This window comes from Mesoplodon densirostris, chromosome 1, assembly GCF_025265405.1.
Source record: "Mesoplodon densirostris isolate mMesDen1 chromosome 1, mMesDen1 primary haplotype, whole genome shotgun sequence".
Lineage (NCBI taxonomy): Eukaryota > Metazoa > Chordata > Mammalia > Artiodactyla > Ziphiidae > Mesoplodon > Mesoplodon densirostris.
Genome location: NC_082661.1, coordinates 233,720,389 through 233,742,917, shown reverse-complemented (window position 1 = coordinate 233,742,917; position 22,529 = coordinate 233,720,389). Strand labels below are relative to the sequence as shown.

The window sequence follows — 22,529 nt, the reverse complement described above, 5'->3', positions numbered from 1 at the left end:
TTGTTAATGGTATTGCTAATTTGTTCCTTATTATTGCTGATTAGTATTGTATTGTATGGTTGTACCACAATGTGTTTATCCATTTACTAGTTGATGGACATCTGAATTGTTTCCAGTTTTTGGTGATTATGCATAAAACTGCTATAAACATTCATGTACAGATCGTTATGTGGACAAATGCTTTCATGAAATGGGTTGAGCTTTTTCAGGGATCTTAATACTTCATTATCTTTTTTTTTTTTTTTTTGTGGTATGTGGGCCTCTCCCGTTGTGGAGCACAGGCTCCGGACATGCAGGCTCAGCAGCCATGGCTCACGGGCCCAGCCGCTCTGCGGCATGTGGGATCTTCCCGGACCGGGGCACGAACCCGTGTCCCCTGCATCGGCAGGTGGACTCCCAACCTCTGCGTCACCAGGGAAGCCCAATACTTCATTATTTTATTGTTGAAACTTTAGTGCCTACTTTATCTTTTGGAGAGAGATTAAGTTACTAGAAGTAGGACTTCAGGTTTCTTGCTTATTGCACTGGGATACAGTAAGAACTCAAATTTGTTTCTTTAATTTTTAAATTATGAAAATAATGAATAATATTTAAACCTAATGGTATATATACTAAGGATCCATTACATGTCAAACATAGTGCTAAGATTAAAAAGGATAAAAAGTATTTTTTGAAATGGTTCCTATTTTCTGGGATCATCATTTATGCTCTTTGAGTGGAAAAGATTTATGGGAAATAATTGAAGAAGAAGTGGGGGACTTCCCTGGTGGTCCAGTGGTTAAGACTTCACCTTCCAGGGCCTCCCTGGTGGCGCAAGTGGTTGAGAGTCCGCCTGCCGATGCAGGGGATACGGGTTCGTGCCCCGGTCTGGGAGGATCCCATATGCCACGGAGCGGCTGGGCCCGTGAGCCATGGCCGCTGAGCCTGCGCGTCCGGAGCCTGCGCGTCCGGAGCCTGTGCTCCGCAACGGGGGAGGCCACAACAGTGAGAGGCCCGCATACCGCAAAAAAAAAAAAAAAAAAAAAAAGACTTCACCTTCCAGTGCTGGGGTGCAGGTTCGATTCCTGGTCCGGGATCTAAGATCCCACATGCCTTGTGGCCAAAAAACTAAAACATAAAAAACAAACAACATTGTAACAAATTCAGTAAAGACTTTAAAAATAGTCCACATCAAAAAAATCTTTAAAAAAAAAGGTGATTAAAATTTGTGATATGAAAAAATAATGTATGATAAGATTGAAATATTAGGTTAAATCATATGAAATTGTTATAGTCAGAAACATTTGAATATTGGTAATATAATATGGGTTATCCAGGTTATTGTAAGCTGGAAAGGTCAGAATGGTTCTCAGAAGAGACAGGTCTTAAGAAAATGTGGTTCTTCAAACGATACAGGAAAGTGAGAAGCCAATCGTAGAGAATAGCAAATTTAACCTAATTTTCTGAAATGAGAAATTTCTTGTATTAGACTAAATATTCTGTAATTCCTAGGACCTGGATATAGTTTTTAAAAATCATCGTTTTAGAAGGGACAAGGGAGAATCAGAGTGAAGTGCTAAAAAGAAAATTTGTTTAATCCAAGCCTTACTGTTGAAAGTATTTTATAATTCATATTGGATCCTAAAATAGCAGATTTGATTGCCGGTACCTAAAAATTAGGATATATTTTAGACTCTTATATTTGTGTGAAATTCTTGAATGGGATATGTCATTTTACTAAGGGTCATAATTACTGTAATGCATAATGAACTTACTGCGTTTTCTTACGTGTATTGCATCTAGTTCATAATTATTTCTACTTATATCTATAGCAGTGAGAGAAACACCTTGCTGTCTTTACTTACATAAATTAAAATTCCAGCAGAGAGAAATATTACTATCCAGGAAGTTTCTGATCTGAAAGTAGACCTGACATTACCAAAATAAGTCTGAAAATCTTGTGTAGGAATTGGGGCTTTTTGTGTTCAAATTCTGAGGATTCACAGTATTGATGACTACTAGAAAGGGCTCAGTTATTATAGATGAATATACCATCTTTCCTTCCTTTACTTTTGGACCTTTCTATTAAACAGATGTTTGTCCTTCTCATATTATCCTCTATGTCTCTCAACCTCTCTTTCATATTGCCTCTCTCTCTTGCCTTCTGGGACTTTGCTTAGCTCTTTTAGTTCTCAGATTATTATTATTATTTTTGGCTGCACCATGTGGCACATGGGATGTCAGTTGCTCAACCAGGGATCAAACCTGTGCCCCTGCAGTGGAAGTTCAGAGTCATAACCACTGAACTGCCAGGGAAGTCCCTCAACAATATATTTTTTATTTTTGAAAAACTGAGAACAAATTACAGAACTATTTCTGAAAGGAAAGTGAAATGCTGTCTCTATTAAATGAAGGTGCTGGGAGGAGGTAAGCTGAACAGAGTTTCTAGGTCACGGTCTGGCTTTTTAAAGAGTTATATGAACCCTTACTGGGATATTTAGTAGGCAACATCAAAAATGAACCCTAGGGAATACAGAGGTGTATCAGTTTGCTAGGGCTGCTGTAGCACAGTACCCAAAATTGGATGGCTTAGACAAAATATAGGAAATATCTAGTTAGGGGCATAAGCTGCGATTGTCCTCTGTCCAGTTTCTGCTATACTGTACTCCTGCTACCTCTTTGAGGAAAAATTTAGCAAGTTTCCAGGGAAAACATAGCTTTACTTTGAAGTATTAGAATTTTCTATGTATAATAGTCTTTCCAGTTTTATACATCTTTTGAAGAGAAAATAATTATTTTTGGTCTATATTTGTTTCTTGGTTTTTTGAAAATACAAGTGACTTAGGTTTAATGACTACTTTCAGCTGAAAGCCTTTTATTAATGTAACCGTTGTGAAGAAAACTCCTAATACAAAACTTGTGAAGGTTTATTTAGATTCTTTGAATAATACACATTAAAATTTCTATAATCTTGTACATTAAACTATAACCTATAGAAAGCATGTTATGCCACCCTGAAGGTGGCTATATAAATTGTTTATGAGGTTCAGACCAAGACTAAAATATGTTGAAATGGGGAGTTTTGAAAAACGTTCTGTATAGCAAAGGAGACCAAATCATGCTAAAATGCAGAAAAAAACTATACATCAGTTTCCAGGCTACATTATTCAAAAAAATACAGCCATAAAAAAGGTAATAAGATTACATTTTCACATTTCATGGCTAGTAAAGTGCATTAGGCTGCTCAGATATTCATAACTTACTGTGACATTTGGGAAGATTACATTTTGTAGGGCACAGCCATTACTACAGCTCACATAATAACTAGCCAGTGCCTAGACTTGGATTATGATCCCTGTCATTGGAAACAAATTTGTGTTTTGAAGGTTGATCAGTTTCAAATAACTATTAGAAAGGGTTAATGTGATACACTGTAGACCCTGTGCATGCTTTTTAGGTATAATAGATATGCATATATATAGTATATCACATATGCCACATATTTGTATGTACCAATTTCTGTCCTCAATTTTCTCCTTGAAAGGCATATTTCATAATATTCAAAGCAGTGGAGAAATATTTGAAACACCTGTCTGGATACTGCTCTCACAGTATAAACTCAATTTAAAATCTGGTGAAATATTTGGAGGTGTTTTGGAAATTACTTTCAAAAATTAATTCTATAGCTTCTTGGAAGGGTGGTTACTGATGGTAATAAACACAGATCAAAATGAAAGATTGTTATAAGTAATATTAAGGGGAAGGTAAGGTAACTTAAGTTAGTTGCAACAAGGTTTTTTTTAAATAATAAATTTATTTACTTATTTAATTTATTTATTTATGGCTGCATTGGGTCTTGGTTGCTGTGCACCGGCTTTCTCTAGTTGTGGTGAGCGGGGGCTACTCTTTGTTGCGGCGTGCAGGCTTCTCAATGAGGTGGCTTCTCTTGTTGCGGGGCACAGGCTGTAGGTGCGCAGGCTTCAGTAGCTGCAGCACATGGGCTCAGTAGTTGCGGCACACGGGCTCTAGAGCGCAGGCTCAGTAGTTGTGGTGCACGGGCTTAGTTGCTCCACAGTATGTGGGATCTTCCTGGACCAGGGCTTGAACCCATGTTCCCTGCATTGGCAGGCGGATTCTTAACCACTGCGCCACCAGGGAAGTCCTGCAACTAGGTTTTTGACCTATTCAGATCTGTGTGGAGGATGTCCAAAAGTGTATGTATACTACAAACTCTCCCCTGGCCCTCGTTCCCCAGATGCTCAGTTACCTCTTTAGAGGCAATCACTATTTAGTTTCCTGTGTATTGTTCTTAGGCATATGTCAGTATGTATATGTTTTACACTTAAATTGTAGCCCACTATCATGCTTTTTTCCACTTCAGTTTTCTCAACTAAACAACGTATTTTAGAGATCTTTTTCTGTCAAATGGAGCTCCCTCATTATTTTCAGTGGCTGCATCATATTCCATTATATGGTTAAACACGACTTTACTTTATAATGTGTTTTCTTGGGGAGGTATTGTGTCTTCTATTTTCTATTAAAATGCTAAAATGAAGTTCTTGTATGTAACATCATTACCTAAATATATCTGTGGAATAAATTTCTAGTTGTTAAGGTAGTCATTTGTGCTTGCTTCCATTTAGCATAATGCTTTTGAGCTTGATTCATATTGTTAACTGTAATCAGTAGTTTCATTACCAAATAATTTTGTCATTTATAGTAGTTTTTCAGTTTTCCAGATATATATCATATCATCTGAAAATAATTGGAATTTAAATCCTCTGTTCTGATATTTATACATGTTGCTGCCTTTTGACCAAATGTGATTTCTGTATCTCCAGAATAATATCAAATGATAGTAATGATAGTGCATCCTAGTCTTATTTCTGACTTTCATGAGAATCATTCCAATTTTCCTATATGGACATAATGCTGGCTTTTTGGGTGTATTTTATTGTTAAAGGAAGTCTTTTAAAATTAATAAATGAAGAAAGTTTGGTAGAAATATAAAACCACCATTTAGCTATGCCACAGTATTTACAGTTGCAGGTAAGATCCATCAATGGATGCTAAAAAGTATGATGAGAAACAAGATATTTGTATAGTCTCAAAGTATTCTTCACAAGAATGCTTAATAATTTAAAAATGAAAGATAGTAACTTTAAAATGGAAAAAATTTGACAGACACCTCTTAAGCAGGTGATCAAAGCTAACTTCACCAATAGCGAGACATACTGACTTCAGGTACCTTCCGAAATGATACACCGAGAAGGACACACATCACTTCTGGGGTGTTTTTACCAAAAATGCATAGCCTGAATTTAAACATGAAGACATGTTCAGATTGGAAGACAGTCTATAAAATAACTGGCGAATACACTTCAAAAGTGTCAAATCCATGAAAGTCAAAGAATGCCTGTATCACTGTCTCGGTTTGGAGAAGACTAAGGGGATGCTGATCCTGGATCAGAAAAAGAACATTCGTGTGACAAGTGTCAATATTTGAGTAAGATCTGTAGTATTGTACCTGGTTTTAATGACTGTATTATGATGATGTAATATATTCACATTAGGGGAAGCTGGTTAAAGGGTATACAGGAACTGTATACTCTTTTGCAGTTTTTGAATGTCTGAATTATTTCAGAATAAAAAGTTAAAGACAAATCAAGCAAAAGGCAGTCACAAATAATCACAAAATCAAAAAAAATATCTCTATTAGACTTCTTATGTAGCTTACAGAATTTTGGGGAGCACTTAGGGAACCAAGCACGTATACTTCATAGCCAGGACCATGTAGCTAGGAGAATTGGCCCAATCACACCAAGGGACTCTTTTAGCAGAAACCCATCTGTCATCTCCTTATGCTGCATGTTACTGATTATGCAAAGAATTGTACACTAAAATCTCTGCCAGAGCTTTCCTAGAAAGGCTTTATGACTGTGCTTGCTAGGAATTCTTATCTCCCTGCATGCAGATACTGCCTCCTGTTTTTCATTTTTCCATTTTTTCTTTCTCGTGCCAGTGTGTATCTTTGACAGAACCTGGGACGCATATCAGTCCCTGGCTGCAAGGAGTTTTAATTGATTTCCTAGTTCTGTACCATCTTTGCTTTTCTGAAGTAAACTCTACTTGGTCATGTCTATTATTATTATTATTTTTTAAATTTATTTGGTCGTGCCTGGTCTTAGTTGTGGCAGATGGGCTGCTTAGTTGCGGCTCATGGGCTCCTTTAGTTGTGGCTGGCAGGCCCCTTAGTTGCGGCTCATGGGCTCCTTAGTTGCGGCTCATGGGCTCCTTAGTTGTGGCAAATGGGCTCCTTAGTTGTGGCAGGCGGCCTCCTTAGTTGTGGCATGTGAACTCTTAGTTGCAGCATGCATGTGGGATCTAGTTCCCTGACCAGGGATCGAACCTGGGTCCCCTGCATTGGGAGCACGGAGTCCTAACTGCTGCGTCACCAGGGTAGTCCCTATTCTTTTATGAGCTGTTGGATTTTGTTTTGTACAATTCACTGTCTCCTAATTCTTGCCTACCTTTTAGGTTTAGGAAAGCATAATGAAAAATGAAGGTGTATTTAGAAGGACAGGAGTGTAGGTGAATCATGTATGTAACTGTTCTGACAGATCTTTAAAAACATCTAGTTAAAAAAGATAGGCCTGCAAAGGTAATTCTAAAAGTATTTTAATTCCTTTAAACAATTGGGGTTTGTTCAAATTAAAAAACTTTCCCTCTGTGAGGATGCTATTGGTGAGATGGCAGGGTAGGAATAGGTCAGTACAGCTTTCTCTGGGTGGATTTTCTGATAGCAATATCAATGAAATAAATTTTCTTGATTACTAACTTTGAGTGTGTGACTAAGTTTAAGTTATGTTTGAGTTATCCTGATTATTGACAGGGGGGATCAAAGTGGATAGGTGTAATAAACGAAGAATTTGACCAGTAAAAATTACATGTTTTGTGTCCACTCTAAACCTTTTTCAGCTTTTCATTTTTGCTGTGAGCTCATACATGTATAAGTAGCAAAAGACATTTAGGTTGCTGTGAGTAGCTCACAGATTACCTAATTCATAAATGAAACGTTGAATTAGAAACAATTATAGAGCTAAGTTAGATCTTTATTAGTATCAGGGCAGTGGTAGTGATTTACCTAAACGTCCTCCATTTGTTGTAAATACTTCCATTTTTATATTCTAAGTCTCGCTTGACTTTGTGCTATCTTAACTTGAAGATTTCTTTAGAAGCTTTATTTTTTTAGAGCTGTGTGTGTTTGTGTGTGTGTGTGTGTGTGTGTGTGTGTGTGTATTAAAGATCTTTTTATTGTTGTAGGGGGTAGAGAAGAATGTGTATGGGAGCACTGAATCCTAACCACTAGACTACCAGGGAAGAGAAGAATGTATATGGATAGTTACTGTGAATCTAAAGCTTAGGAGTGTATTCTAGTTATATTGAAGAAGTACTAATGCTTTTAATGTTTTTTTTTCTTTCCCTCCTTCCCCCTGCCCCTGGAAGTTGGTAGGAGGACAATTTGATTTAGAAATGAATTTCATTATTCAAGAAGGTGAGAGTATCATCTGCATGGTGGACCTATTAGAGAAATGTGATGTTACTTGCCAAGCAGAAGTCTGGAGCATGTTTACAGCCATTCTGAAGAAAAGCATACGAAATCTTCAGGTCTGCACTGAAGTAGGCCTTGTTGAGAAAGTGCTTGGGAAAATTGAAAAAGTTGACAATATGATAGCAGGTATGACTTTCCATAATACAATGGTTGTGAAGAAATGAAGTTTGATTCTTAAGTACTCTATTTTTCTTATTTAATAATATTTATTAAATAAATATTGAGCATCTAACATGTACCTGGAACTTTAGTGTCCAAACTGTCAAGTAAGCACCATATATTTTAATCTTGCAAGAAATATAAGTAGTTTAATTATTTTATTTTTTGCTTTCTTTGTTTCCAGATCTTTTAGTTGACATGTTGGGAGTGCTGGCTAGCTACAATTTGACAGTTCGAGAACTAAAGCTGTTCTTCAGTAAACTTCAAGGAGATAAAGGACAATGGGTAAGCTTAAATACTCTGATATTTGAAACTGTTCCCCTCCCCAAACATATTAGTAGCTTTTAAGCAATTGATATTGTTGCACAGGGGGTAAATGTCAAATTGAGGGGGAGAGATCAGTTAGAATAGCATTTAGCCCTCTACAGCTACTTTTGCCATCACCTGACACAGGTGAGAACTGGGTGTTCCAGGCAGGTTGGTAATTTGGTCCTTCCTCAAATGTTTTAAATAATTTTAATTTTTTTTAAATTTCAACATTTTAAAATTCAACATAAAAATTCAACATTAATTAGAGGAAAAGGGTAAGGACAGAGAAATAAAAATATTGGGTAGCAGCATCTAGCTTCTCTTTCTATCAGTCTGAGTAGTTTCAACTTGAATAACCCACTCAGTGAACAAAATCGCTGTGGTTAATTGGACCCACCCTCTTTAGATGCAGTTTCATGATCTTTTGCAATGGGTGGTAGCGGTCAACTGATTTTGAACTCAAGGTGCCTTATCAAACTGTTTCTTCCTACTCTTTAGTTACTTATGCCTTAGAGGAATACTAGTAAATATTTTCTCCATTTTTGTCGCATTTCTTGGCTTGGTTTAGAGCTCTTTAGAAATCATTGCCTGCAGCAACTACTCAGCCAGCTGATCCTTAATCTGCCTCTGTTTAAGTATATCTAAATTTGTGCTCTGCAGTTATACACTCTAATTTATTGTATTAAAATGATTGGATTCTTTAGTTTCTTTGTATTGAACTCTAGTTCTCTGCCTGCTTTTAAGATTTTTATCACTGATTTGCAGTGATTTTATTATGTTTCTTGGTGTGGTTACCTTGTATTTATCCTTATTAGGGGTTCTTGCATCTGTGGGCTTATACTTTTCATCAAATTTGGGAACATTTTTTTTTTTTTTTTTTTTTTCTTTTTGCGGTATGCGGGCCTCTCACTGTTGTGGCCTCTCCCGTTGCGGAGCACAGGCTCCGGATGCGCAGGCCCAGCGGCCATGGCTCACAGGCCCAGCCGCTCCGCGGCATATGGGATCCTCCCAGACCGGGGCACGAACCCGTATCCCCTGCATCGGCAGGCGGACTCTTAACCACTGCGCCACCAGGGAGGCCCCCAAATTTGGGAACATTTTGATCATTATTTCTTCAAATATCATTTTCTTGTCCCTCTCCCCCTCTTCTGGGACTCCAGTTACATGTTTTTTAATCATCTTGGTAGTACCCCTTAGGTCACTGAGATCTGTTCACATTTTTTTTAGTCTTTTCTCTTTGTGCTTCATTTTATTTTATTTATTTTTAAATAAATTCATTTATTTATTTGTTTATTGGCTGCATTGGGTCTTGGTTGCTGTGCCTGGGCTTTCTCTAGTTGTGGTGAGTGAGAGCTACTCTTTTTGTTTGTTTGTTTGTTTGTTTTTTGCGGTACGCAGGCCTCTCACTGTTGTGGCCTCTCCCGTTGCGGAGCACAGGCTCCGGACGCGCAGGCTCAGCGGCCATGGCTCACGGGCCCAGCCGCTCCACGGCATGTGGGATCTTCCTGGACCGGGGCACGAACCCGCATCCCCTGCATTGGCAGGCGGACTCTCAACCACTGCACCATCAGGGAAGCCCCGGGGAGCTACTCTTTGTTGCGGTGCACAGGCTTCTCATTGCAGTGGCTTCTCTTGTTGTGGAGCACAGGCTCTAGGCGCGTGGGCTTCAGTAGTTTTGGCTCATGGGCTTAGTTGCTCCATAGCATGTGGGATCTTCCTGGACCAGGGCTCGAACCCATGTCCCCTGAATTGGCAGGCAGATTCTTAACCACTGTGCCACCAGGGAAGACCCTGTGCTTCATTTTAGATTGCTTTTATTGCTATATTTTTAAGGCAGTTGATCTTTTCTTCTGTAATGTGTTAACAGCCATTAAAATTTTCAGATTTCAGATACTTCTAATCTCTGTCAATTCTGTTTGGTTCATTTTAATATCTTTCATTTGTTCCCTCATTCTTTTTTTCCTTTAAATCATTGAGAATAGATAGCATATTAATAGTTGCTTTAATGTTCTTGTCCACTAATTCTGTCATCTCTGTCATTTTCTAGATCAGTTTTTTGCTCACTCATTCTGCTTTTACTTGTAGGTCATATTTTCCTGTTTTATACTAGTGATTTTAGACATAGTGATGTTAGTCATAGTGAGTTATTCCCTGTTGAGTGCTGGATTCTGTCATAGTTCTTTTAAGGTTGTTAGACTGCTTTTAAGTTACTTGTGGATTAACTTTATTCTTTCAGGCTAGTTTAAAAGTTTTTTTGGTCAGCCAATCTAGGCTGTTACTCTAGGGCTTATTATTATTAGGGCAGCCTTATTCTGGCCTGACTTTTCTAGGGTCTCTGTGAATGACCCTAAGTCTCAGACATGAGGCAAGCAAGACTGTGGTCTCTCCATAGTGCCTAGTAGGGTCTCAGCAATTCCTGGCTCTATATTTGCTCTGGGAATTCTTTGACTGATGGCTGTCAAAATTGTGGCCACCCCACCTTGATGAGTTTTAAGGTAGAAATGAACAGTTTGGTATTATGCCAAAGGGTCAGTGCAGATTTCTGGAGTTTCTTCTCTGCATAGGTCCTTCCTCTGTAGTACTCTGCCCTGAAGGTTCTGTCCACCTCAGACTACCCATCCTCTAATTTCTGCCTCATCAACTCAATGAGAATTTCAAATTCTGTTTGGTTACCTTCTCCCTGTGCAATGATACGTGATAAGGAAATTGACTGCAGGTAGAAAGTCTGGGTAATCTCACGACTCATTTTGTTTCCCTTTCTCAAGAATCACAGTCTTGAGCTAGTCTGAAAACAGTTTCAGTTTCATACATTTTGTCCAGTTTTCAAGTTGATTATGGTGAGTTAGAAAGTATAGGTCCTGTTACTGTGTCATGTCCAGAAGAAGTATACTGGTTTGATTTTGGTTTTGATTTATATTCAAATAATTTTTGTATTCTGAATATGTAATTAAAACATTTTTTGTCATATTGGTGAATATAGAAAACTATGAGAAAATAGGAAAGGATATGAAACGACATCTATTTACAGAGAGAGAAACCCCACAATCACTAAATCACTAATAATTAGAGATGTTCAAATGAAAGCAGTATTGATATGTCACCTTACATCATTAGTATCAAGAATTATAGAGTTGGATAATAACAAGTATAATTGGAGGGATGGAGTTATTTTAAAACTGTGTGCTACTGGTTGGAATGAACACCAATGGAGCCAACCTCAAGAGTAATCTAGTACTAGTTAGTTACTTAAATTATACCCATATCCAATGAATTAGTAGTTTGCTCCTGAGTGCATGTTCCAAGAAATTCTCACATAGTTCTGTAGGGAAATACGTATGAGGATGTTCACTGAAGCATTTTTTTTTTTTTTTTTTTTTTTTTAATGCGGTACGCGGGCCTCTCACTGTTGTGGCCTCTCCCGTTGCGGAGCACAGGCTCCGGACGTGCAGGCTCAGCGGCCATGGCTCATGGGCCCAGCCGCTCCGCGGCATGTGGGATCTTCCCGGACCGGGGCACGAACCTGCGTGCCCTGCATCGGCAGGCAGTCTCTCAACCACTGTGCCACCAGAGAACCCCTGAAGCATTATTTTTTGATGGCAGTGAATTGTCAGCATGTGTTTATTGTTAGAAGAATAGATAGGTAAAATGTATTGGATGCATAGAATAGATTATTATATAGCAGTTAGAATCAATGAACTGAGTAATAAGAATAGATATCAAAAAGCAGGAAGAAAGTAAGAAATAGAATGATATATCTAACCCAACATCATTTAAATTTTAAGTATAGGCACACAGAAACACATTTTTAAAGGAACACATATAAAAAGATTAAGCATGTTAATGTAGCTGCTTATGGGAGGGAAAAAAATAATGAACTATTAATAAAACAAGAGCAGGGCCTTGCTCAGAGCTTATGCAGCTTTTGCTATCATATCAGTGCAGTGAAAAATCCCTGTATCTAAATCTGTGTCTGCTTTTTTGATTATTACTTTAGCACATATGTGGAAATAGTGTATCAATGGGTGAACATTTTTAAAGACTCTGGAATTATTTTCTGAAAGGCTTTCTTAGTATACAGTCCCCTAGCAGTATCTGTGGATTAAGTGCTTATCTTAATGTATGCTTTTTGATTGGTTTATAGAAAAGGAAATTTTGAGGATTGATTTCTCTAGAAATGCTACAAAGTTATATATTTTTTTATTTATTTATTTTATTTTATTTTTTCTTTTTGCTGTACGCGGGCCTCTCACTGTTGTGGCCTCTCCCGTTGCGGAGCACAGGCTCCGGACGCGCAGGCCCAGCGGCCATGGCTCACGGGCCCAGCCGCTCCGCGGCATATGGGATCCTCCCAGACCGGGGCACGAACCCGTATCCCCTGCATCGGCAGGCGGACTCTTAACCACTGCGCCACCAGGGAGGCCCTATATTTTTATTTTTGACTGCATATTATTTTTGGTGATTTCATTTTAGAATTTATTTAAAAAAATCATTGTGATTGTAATAACTTGTTATTACACTTTTATAATTGAACAGTGGTTAATTGAAAATTTCTTGATCACTTACAAATGAAGCTTTCCACTTAACATTTAGGTAAAAGATTGCCAAACTCTTCTAGATAGTTATTAATGATAAGATGAAGGCAAGCCAGTCGTTTCACTTGTAGTTTGACACTGTTTTGAACTTTTAACTTTTAAGAGGAATGTACGGGCCTCCCTGGTGGCGCAGTGGTTGAGAGTCCGCCTGCCGATGCAGGGGATGCGGGTTCGTGCCCCGGTCTGGGAGGATCCCATGTGCCGCGGAGCGGCTGGGCCCGTGAGCCATTGCCGCTGGGCCTGCGCATCCGGAGCCTGTGCTCCGCAACGGGAGAGGCCACAACAGTGAGAGGCCCGCATACCGCAAAAAGGAAAAAAAAAAAAAAAAAAAAAAAAAAAAAAAAAAAAAAAGAGGAATGTACTACACTTTGTAAACTGATTGAAATGATAAGGTATATCTGATTGTCCTTTGCTTTTCCTAAATGTAAACGTGCCTTTTCGTTTTAGCTGTTGGTTGTTTAATGTATTAGAGGAGACTTGTGGGTCAAAGAGGCATTAATCAAATAAATGTAATGTTACAACTTTTATACATGCTGTATAGTAGAGATATATTGTAGAATGAAATGTGATAGGGAGATTTGATCCATTCTTAGAGGTCAGGGAAGACTGCCCTGAGAAGTGATCATTAAGATGAACTTCAATGGATGGGTAAGATTTATTTAGTTAAGGTGGAGGAGGGTGGAGAGGGGGAATAGGCCTAGTGAGAACATTTTAAGCAGAAGGAATAGCTTGTGCTCAGGCCCTATTATGGGAAGAAGACAGAAAAGGCATTGTAGATAGAGTGCAGAGAGAGGCAGAAGAGGTTAAGGAGATATGCAAACTATCTTGAGGGCCATGTTAGGGATTTTGGTCTTTATTTTAAAGACAGTGGGAAGCTATATGAGAGATAGAATAGTGTAACAGTGAAAGTGTGGTAATTAAAAGCATGGACTCTGGCGTCAGACTGAATTCTTATCCTATCCTTGTCACTTACTACCTGTATGACCTTGGACATGTTCCTCTGCCTCAGATTCCTCCTTTGTAAAATGGAGTGATAATAACCCCTATTGTGATTATGAGGCTAAAATATTTTATTGTTTTTAAAGTGCCTTTAACAGTGGGACTTGGTAAGCATTATTTTTTGGTGAAATTAAAAAGTGCTTTAGAAACAGATGGGTAGTGGGTTGATGCAGTTTGTAATTTTAAAAGGTCGTTTTTGCCGTAGTGTGGAGAAGAGTTACGTGTCAAATGCTGTCGGCTCATGTTTATCCAACACCTCAGAAAAAAATGACATAGAGTGCATTGTTTATTTCTTTAAGGTAGTTGAAAATAACCTTCCTTTGGTTATTTTATATGCTTTTTAGCTTACAGAATTATTTAGTTATTTGGGGGTATACTAAAGTATGTCTGTACTAAAAGTAGGTATTTTTGTTTTATGGTGAATAATGTGGTTAATGAATTGTTGATGATTTTCATAGCCTCCACATGCTGGAAAGTTGCTGTCTGTATTAAAGCACATGCCACAGAAGTATGGTCCGGATGCCTTTTTCAACTTTCCAGGAAAGAGTGCTGCAGTAAGTAAATCTTAACGAGGAAATCACATGAAGTTCTTTTTTCTTTCTTTTGCTTCCTGAAAGTATGGCCCTGTAAACACTCCTGACCAGTTCTGTGTTAGGTAGAAACTTCTTTGCACAGCCTAACTTAATCTTTACAGCAATTGTGCATGTTACTTTTCCCTGACTGTTTTAGAGGTGAAGAAATAGAGGCTCTAAGAAGTTAAGAAAGCTGTCCACTCACCCCTTGGGGCCTCACTGGAATAAGAACCCAATTCTTTTCAACATAAGCATTTTGTCTTATGAATTTTATCTTTGCATTCTCAAATAGAAATTTATGGACTTGAGGACATGGGGAAGGGGAAGGGTAAGCTGGGACGAAGTGAGAGAGTGGCATGGACATATATACACTACCAAATGTAAAATAGATAGCTAGTGGGAAGCAGCCGCATAGCACAGGGAGATCAGCTCTGTGCTTTGTATCCACCTAGAGGGGTGGGATAGGGAGGGTGGGAGGGAGACGCAAGGGGGAGGAGATATGGAGATATATATATATGTATAGCTGATTCACTTTGTTATACAGCAGAAACTAACACAGCATTGTAAAGCAATTATACTCCAATAAAGATGTTAAAAAAATTTATGTGTAACACTTTCAGTTTTATCTTTCTGAAAATCTTTCTTTAGCCTTACATTTCCTGATTCCTGTTTCTTTGCACCTGAGAGTTACTCTTGGAAACTTTCTAGGCAAGTTTTTCTAACTTGTGTGTTTCCATATAATATCAATCTCAGCATTCTTGTAATCTGTTAATCAGTTTATAAATAAGACAGTTAGGTATGGTAGTAATATCTGTAATGTTTCAAAATATTATAGGGGGCTTCCCTGGTGGCACAGTGGTTGAGAGTCCGCCTGCCAGTGCAGGGGACACGGGTTCGTGCCCCGGTCTGGGAGGATCCCACATGCCGTGGAGCGGCTGGGACCGTGAGCCATGGCCGCTGGGCCTGCGCGTCCAGAGCCTGTGCTCCACAACGGGAGAGGCCACAACAGTGAGAGGACCGCGTACCGCAAAAAAAAAAAAAAAAAAAAAAAAAAAATTATAGGATTACATTATATAATGTATATGTGTTATTTATGGAAGCTTTTTTACCTCATTATTACATTGGTGTGCCTGTTACAAGCATACATTTTTTGAAGATATTTCAGCCTATTCTTCTTCTGAGGTAACCTTTTATTCATTTTTTACTTTTTTTCTCATAATATCCTACTTGCTTGTGGCCTCTATGTAGCCAGGCAATACTTGCAGAAAGAAGAGATTTTTTTTTTTTTTTTTTGCAGTACGCGGGCCTCTCACTGTTGTGGCCTTTCCCGTTGCGGAGCACAGGCTCTGGACGCGCAGGCCCAGCGGCCATGGCTCATGGGCCCAGCCGCTCCACGGCATGTGGGATCTTCCCAGACCGGGGCACGAGCCCGTGTCCCCTGCATCGGCAGGTGGACTCTCAACCACTGTGCCACCAGGGGAGCCTGAAGAGAGTGTTTTGAAAGGATATTTATGATATTTGAATGATTCACACAAAATACAGTTTTCTTTGGAAAGTTTCATTGCTCATATTATTTTTTTCTTTATAATTTTTCCTTAATAACCATTTTAGATTTGAAGCTTTCTAGAATAATTGTACTCTGTTGGCATTGAGCTTATTGTTTGTCTCCAACATAAAAAAGTATTCTTGGGACTTCCCTGGTGGCACAGTGGTTAAGAATCTGCCTGCCAGGTGACATAGGTTCGAGCCCTGGTGTGGGAAGATCCCACATGCTGCAGAGCGGCTAAGCCTGTGTGCCACAACTACTGAGCCTGCGCTCTAGAGCCCGCAAGCCACAGCTACTGAGCCCATGCTCTACAATTACCAAACCTGCGTGCCTGTAGCCTGTGCTCTGCAAAAAGAGAAGACACTGCAATAAGAAGCCCGCGTACCACAATGAAGAGTAGCCCCTGCTTGCTGCAACTAGAGAAAGCCCGTGCGCAGCAACGAAGACACAGTGCAGTCATAAACAAACAAACAAACAAATAAATAAGAAAAAACGTATCCAGATCCACCCTTTAAATATATATATTTAAATATATAGTTTTTAAAAAAACATCTTTATTGGAGTATAATTGCTTTACAATGTTGTGTTAGTTTCTGCTTTATAACAAAGTGAATCAGCTATATGTATACATATACCCCCATATCCCCTCCCTCTTATGCCTCCCTCCCACCCTCCCTCTCCCATCCCTCTAGGTGGTCACAGCGTACTGAGCTGATCTCCCTGTGCTATGCGGCTGCTTCCCACCAGCTATCAATTTTACATTTGGTAGTGTAGATATGTCCATGCCACTTCTCTCACTTCGTCCCAGCTTATCCTTCCCCCTCCATGTGTCCTCAAGTCCATTCTCTACGTCTGCATCTTTATTTCTGTCCTGCCCCTAGGTTCTTCAGAACCAGTTTTTTTTTTTTTTTTAGATTCCATATATATGTGTTAGCATATGGTATTTGTTTTTCTCTTTCTGACTTACTTCACTCTGTATGACAGACTCTAGGTCCATCCACCTCACTACAAATAACTCAATTTCATTTCTTTTTATGGCTGAGTAACATTCCATTGTATATATGTGTGACATCTGCTTTATCCATTCCTCTGTCGCTGGACACTTAGGTTGCTTCCATGTCCTGACTATTGTAAATTGTGCTGCATTGAACATTGTGGGACATGTCTTTTTTTAAATATGGTTTTCTCAGGGTATATGCCCAGTAGTGGGATTGCTGGGTCTTATGGTAATTCTATTTTTAGTTTTTTAAGGAACCTCCATACTGTTCTCCATAGTGGCTGTATCCATTTACATTCCCACCAACAGTGCAAGAGGATTCCCTTTAAAAAAGTATTCTCATGATATTAATCTCTTTTTCACGCATATTATAACTTTATTATTTAAAATTCTTTGAGATAGTAATGTGTCCATTCCATTTACTTATATGTATCTTGAAAGTGGGGCAGTTCAACTACAAAGCTTTTGGAACTTTCAGAGAAAAGGTGTTTTAAATATATTCAGTCACTCATTTTTCCCTTAAACATAGCTTTTAAATGGAAGTTAAAGTATTTATGGGTAAATTATTTTTACAAAGCTTTCACATCCTCTACTCTCATGTTTTAGTGAGAGAGAGCACATGTATACAGTGAATATGTATTCTTTTTTTTTCCTTAGTGCAACATTCATTTTATTTTACTTTATTTTCTTTTATTTGTTTATTTGGTTGCACTGGCTCTTAGTTGTGGCAGGTGGGCTTCTTAGTTGCAGCATGTGGGATCCTTAGTTGTGGCAGTCAGTCTCCTTAGTTGCGGTTCGTGGGCTCTTTAGTTGTGGCTTTCTGGTTCCTTAGTTGTGGCATGCGAACTCTTAGTTGCGTCATGCATGTGGGATCTAATTCCCTGACCAGGGATTGAACCGGGCCCCTTGCATTGGGAGCTCGCAGCCTTAACCACTGTGCCACCAGGGAAGTCCCCAACATTCATTTTAAATCAGCCTCTTGAAGTCTCAATTGTGTTATTACATAAATTTGGCTCTATGATTTTTTCATGTTTTATGGAATATCTTATACATATAAAAGAATATATGTGTATGTATGATGTTGACATAAATGCCTATGTAAATTATAATAACAAGAAATTGTAAATTATAAGTAACAATAATTATTGTAAATTATAAATAACAAGAAAACAAAAACTTTGTAGTATGGTCTTTTTTAAACAGCTTTACTGAGTTATAATCCCCATATCATATGATTCATTCATTTTAAGTGTGCAGTGAATGGTTAAGTGTGTTCACCAAGCTCTGCAACCATTATCACAATCAATTTTAGAACTTTTCATCACACCCAGAAGAAACCCTGCACTCCTTAGCAGTCACTGCACATTTCACTGCAAACTCCCAGGCCTAGGCAACTGCTGTTCTACTTTCTGTCTATATGGATTTGTCTATTCTGGACAGTTCATGCAGGTGGAATCATCTGATGTCTGGACTTTTGTGATTGGCTTTTTCTACTTACCACTGCTGTTTTCAAGATCCATTCATGTTGTAGTATGTATCACTGCTTCATTACTTTTAATGGCTGACTAATATTGAAAGAATATAGCACTTTTTGTTTAATTATTCTTTAATCAGTGGATATTTGAGTTGATTCCACTTTTTGGGAATGCTTTATGGGCTTCTTTGTGCAAGTTTTTATGTGGACTTATGTTTTCATTTCTCTTGGAAATGAAGGAGTGGAATTGCTGAGTCATATTGTCTATGTTCACCCATTTGAGGGACTCCCAGTTTGTTTTCCAAAGTGGCTATATTTATTTTATAATCCCATCAGCAATTTGGGAGGGTTCAAGTTTCTCCACTTGCTTGCCAACACTTGTTAATGTCTGTCTTTTTGATTATAGCCATCCTAGTGGGTGTTAAGTAATATCTCATTGTGGTTTTGATATGCATTTCCTTCATGATTGATGATGCTGAGCATCATTCCATGTCCTTATGGTCATTTGCATATCTTCTTTGGAGACATGTTCATTCAGATCTTTTGCCCATATAAAAATTGCATTTTTCTATTATTGAATTGTAAGAATTATTTTTTTTAATTTTTTAATTTAATTTTATTTTTTTATACAGCAGGTTCTTATTAGTCATCAGTTTTATACACATCAGTGTATACATGTCAATCCCAATTGTCCAATTCAGCACACCACCATCCCCACCCCACCGCTGCTTTCCCCCCTTAGTGTCCATACGTTTGTTCTCTACATCTGTGCCTCAACTTCTGCCCTGCAAACCGGTTCATCTGTACCATTTTTCTAGGTTCCACATACATGCGGTAATATACGATATTTGTTTTTCTCTTTCTGACTTACTTCACTCTGTATGACAGTCTCTAGATCCATCCAGGTCTCAACAAATGACCCAATTTTGTTCCTTTTTATGGCTGAGTCATATTCCATTGTATATATGTACCACAACTTCTTTATCCATTTGTCTTTCGATGTACATTTAGGTTGCTTCCATGACCTGACTGTTGTAAATAGTGCTTCAATGAACATTGGGGTGCTTGTATCTTTTTGAATTATGGTTTTCTTTGGGTATATGCCCAGTAGTGGGATTGCTGGATCATATGGTAATTCTAGTTTTAGTTTTTTAAGGAACCTCCATACTGTTCTCCATAGTCGCTGTATCAATTTACATTCCCACGAACAGTGCAAGAGGGTTCCCTTTTCTTCACACCCTCTCCAGCATTTGTTGTTTGCAGATTTTCTCATGATGCCCATTCTAACTGGTGTAAGGTGATACCTCATTGTAGTTTTGATTTGCATTTCTCTAATAATCGGTGATGTTGAACAGCTTTTCACTGTGCTTCTTGGCCATCTGTATGTCTTCTTTGGAGAAATGTGTATTTAGGTTTTCTGCACATTTTTGGATTGGGTTGTTTGTTTCTTTAATATTGAGCTGCATGAGCTGTTTATATATTTTGGAGATTAATCCTTTGTCCATTGATTCATTTGCAAATATTTTCTTCCATTCTGAGGCTTATCTTTTCGTCTTGTTTATGGTTTCCTTTGCTGCTAAAGAGCTTTGAAGTTTCATTAGGTCCCATTAGTTTAGTTTTGTTTTTATTTCCATTACTCTAGGAAGTGGATCAAAAAAGATCTTGCTGTGATTTATGTCAAAGAGTGTTCTTCCTGTGTTTTCCTCTAAGAGTTTTATAGTGTCTGGTCTTACATTTAGGTCTCGATTCCATTTTGAGTTTATTTTTGTGTATGGTGTTAGGGAGTGTTCTAATTTCATTCTTTTACATGTAGCTGTCCAGTTTTCCCAGCACCACGTATTGAAGAGGCTGTCTCTTCTCCATTGTATATCCTTGCCTCCTTTGTCATAGATTAGTTGACCATAGGTGTGTGGGTTTACCTCTGGGCTTCCATCTTGTTCCATTGATCTGTGTTTCTGTTTTTGTGCCAGTACCATATTGTCTTGATTACTGTAGCTTGGTAGTATAGGTGAAGTCAGGGAGTCTGATTCCTCCTGCTCCGTTTTATTCCCTCAAGACTGTTTTGGCTATTCGGTGTCCTTTGTGTCTCCAAACAAATTTTAAGATATTTTGTTCTAGTTCTGTAAAAAATGCCATTGGTAATTTGATAGGGATTGCATTGAATCTGTAGATTCCTTTGGGTAGTATAGTCATTTTCACAATATTGATTCTTCTAATTCAAGAACATGGTATATCTCTCCATCTGTTGATATCATTTTTAATTTCTTTCAGCAGTGTGTTATAGTTTTCTGCATACAGGTCTTTTGTCTCCCTAGGTAGATTTATTCCTAGGTACTTTATTCTTTTTGTTGCAATGGTAAATGGGAGTGTTTCCTTAATTTCTCTTTCAGATTTTTCATCATTAGTGTATAGGAATGCAAGAGATTTCTGTGCATTAATTTTGTATCCTGCTACTTTACCAAATTCGTTGATTAGCTCTAGTAGTTTTCTGGTGGCATTTTTAGGATTCTCTATGTATAGTATCATGTCATCTGCAAACAGTGACAGTTTTACCTCTTCTTTTCCAATTTGTATTCCTTTTATTTCTTTTTCTTCTCTGATTGCCATGGCTAGGACTTCCAAAACTGTATTGAATAATAGTGGTGAGAGTGGACATCCTTGTCTTGTTCCTGATCTTAGAGGAAATGCTTTCAGTTTTTCACCATTGAGAATGATGTTTGCTGTGGGTTTGTTGTATATGGCCTTTATTATGTGGGGGTAGGTTCCCTCTATGCCCTGTTTCTGGAGGGTTTTTATCATAAATGGGTGTTGAATTTTGGCAAAAGCTTTTTCTGCATCTATTGAGATCATCGTATGGTTTTTATTCTTCAGTTTGTTAATATGGTGTATCACATTGATTCATTTGAATATTCTGAAGAATCCTTGCATTCTTGGGATAAATCCCACTTGATCATGGTGTATGATCCTTTTAATGTGCTGTTGGATTCTGTTTGCTAGTATTTTGTTGAGGATTTTTGCATCTATGTTCATGAGTGATATTGGTCTGTAGTTTTCTTTCTATGTGACATCTTTGTCTGGTTTTGTTATCAGGGTGATGGTGGCCTCAAAGAATGAGTTTGTGAGTTTTCCTCACTTTGCTATATTCTGGAAGAGCTTGAGAAGGATGGGTTTTAGCTGTTCTCTAAATGTTTGATAGACCTCACCTGTGAAGCCATCTGGTCCTGGACTTTTGTTTGTTGGAAGATTTTTAATCACAGTTTCAATTTCATTACTTTTGATAGGTCTGTTCATATTTTCTGTTTCTTCCTGGTTCAGTCTGGGAAGCTTATACCTTTCTAAGAATTTGTCCATTTCTTCCAGGTTGTCCATTTTATTGGCATAGAGTTGCTTGCAGTAATCTCTTAGGATGCTTTTTATTTCTGTGGTGTCTGTTGTAACTTCTCCTTTTTCATTTCTAATTTTATTGATTTGAGTCTTCTCCCTCTTTTTCTTGATGAGTATGGCTAAGGGTTTATCAATTTTGTTTATCTTCTCAAAGAACCAGGTTTTAGTTTTATTGATCTTTGCTATTGTTTTCTTTGTTTCTATTTCATTTTTTTCTGCTCTAATCTTTATGGTTTCTTTCCTTCTGCTAGCTTTAGGTTTTGTTTGTTCTTCTTTCTCTAGTTTCTTTAGGTTTAAGGTTAGATTGTTTATTTGATATTTTTCTTGTTTCTCGAGGTAGGGTTGTATAGCTATAAACTTCCCTCTTAGAACTGCTTTTGCCGCATCCCATAGGTTTTGGATCATCGTGTTTTCATTGTCATTTGTCTCTAGGTATTTTTTGATTTCCTCTTTGATTTCTTCAGTGATCTCTTGGTTATTTAGTAACGTATTATTTAGCCTCCATGTGTTTGTGTTTTTTACGTTTTTTTCCCCTGTAATCGATTTCTAGTCTCATAGCAGTGTGGTCAGAAAAGATACTTGATATGATTTCAATTTTCTTAAATTTACTGAGGCTTGATTTGTGACCCAAGATGTGATCTATCTTGAAGAATGTTCCATGCGCACTTGAGAAGAAAGTGTAATCTGCTGTTTTTGGATGGAATGTCCTATAAATATGGCTTAAATCTATCTGGTCTATTGTGTCATTTAAAGCTTCTGTTTCCTTATTTATTTTCATTTTGGATGATCTGTCCATTGGTGTAAGTGAGGTGTTAAACTCCCCTACTATTATTTTGTTAGTCTCGATTTCCTCTTTTATAGCTGTTAGCAGTTGCCTTGTATATTGAGGTGCTCCTATGTTGGGTG

At 38.1% G+C, this 22,529-nt stretch overlaps 1 protein-coding gene across 2 annotated transcripts in view; it reads left to right on the top strand.

Annotated features, from left to right (window-relative positions):
• LRBA (LPS responsive beige-like anchor protein) overlaps window positions 1-22,529 on the top strand; it is a 767,039-nt gene that overhangs the window by 74,808 nt on the left and 669,702 nt on the right. For both annotated transcript variants that reach the window (XM_060116154.1, XM_060116148.1), the window contains exons 3-5: window positions 7,486-7,717; window positions 7,935-8,035; window positions 14,109-14,204. In XM_060116154.1, coding sequence (XP_059972137.1) covers window positions 7,486-7,717; window positions 7,935-8,035; window positions 14,109-14,204 — 429 coding nt within the window. The remainder of the gene's footprint in view (window positions 1-7,485; window positions 7,718-7,934; window positions 8,036-14,108; window positions 14,205-22,529) is intronic.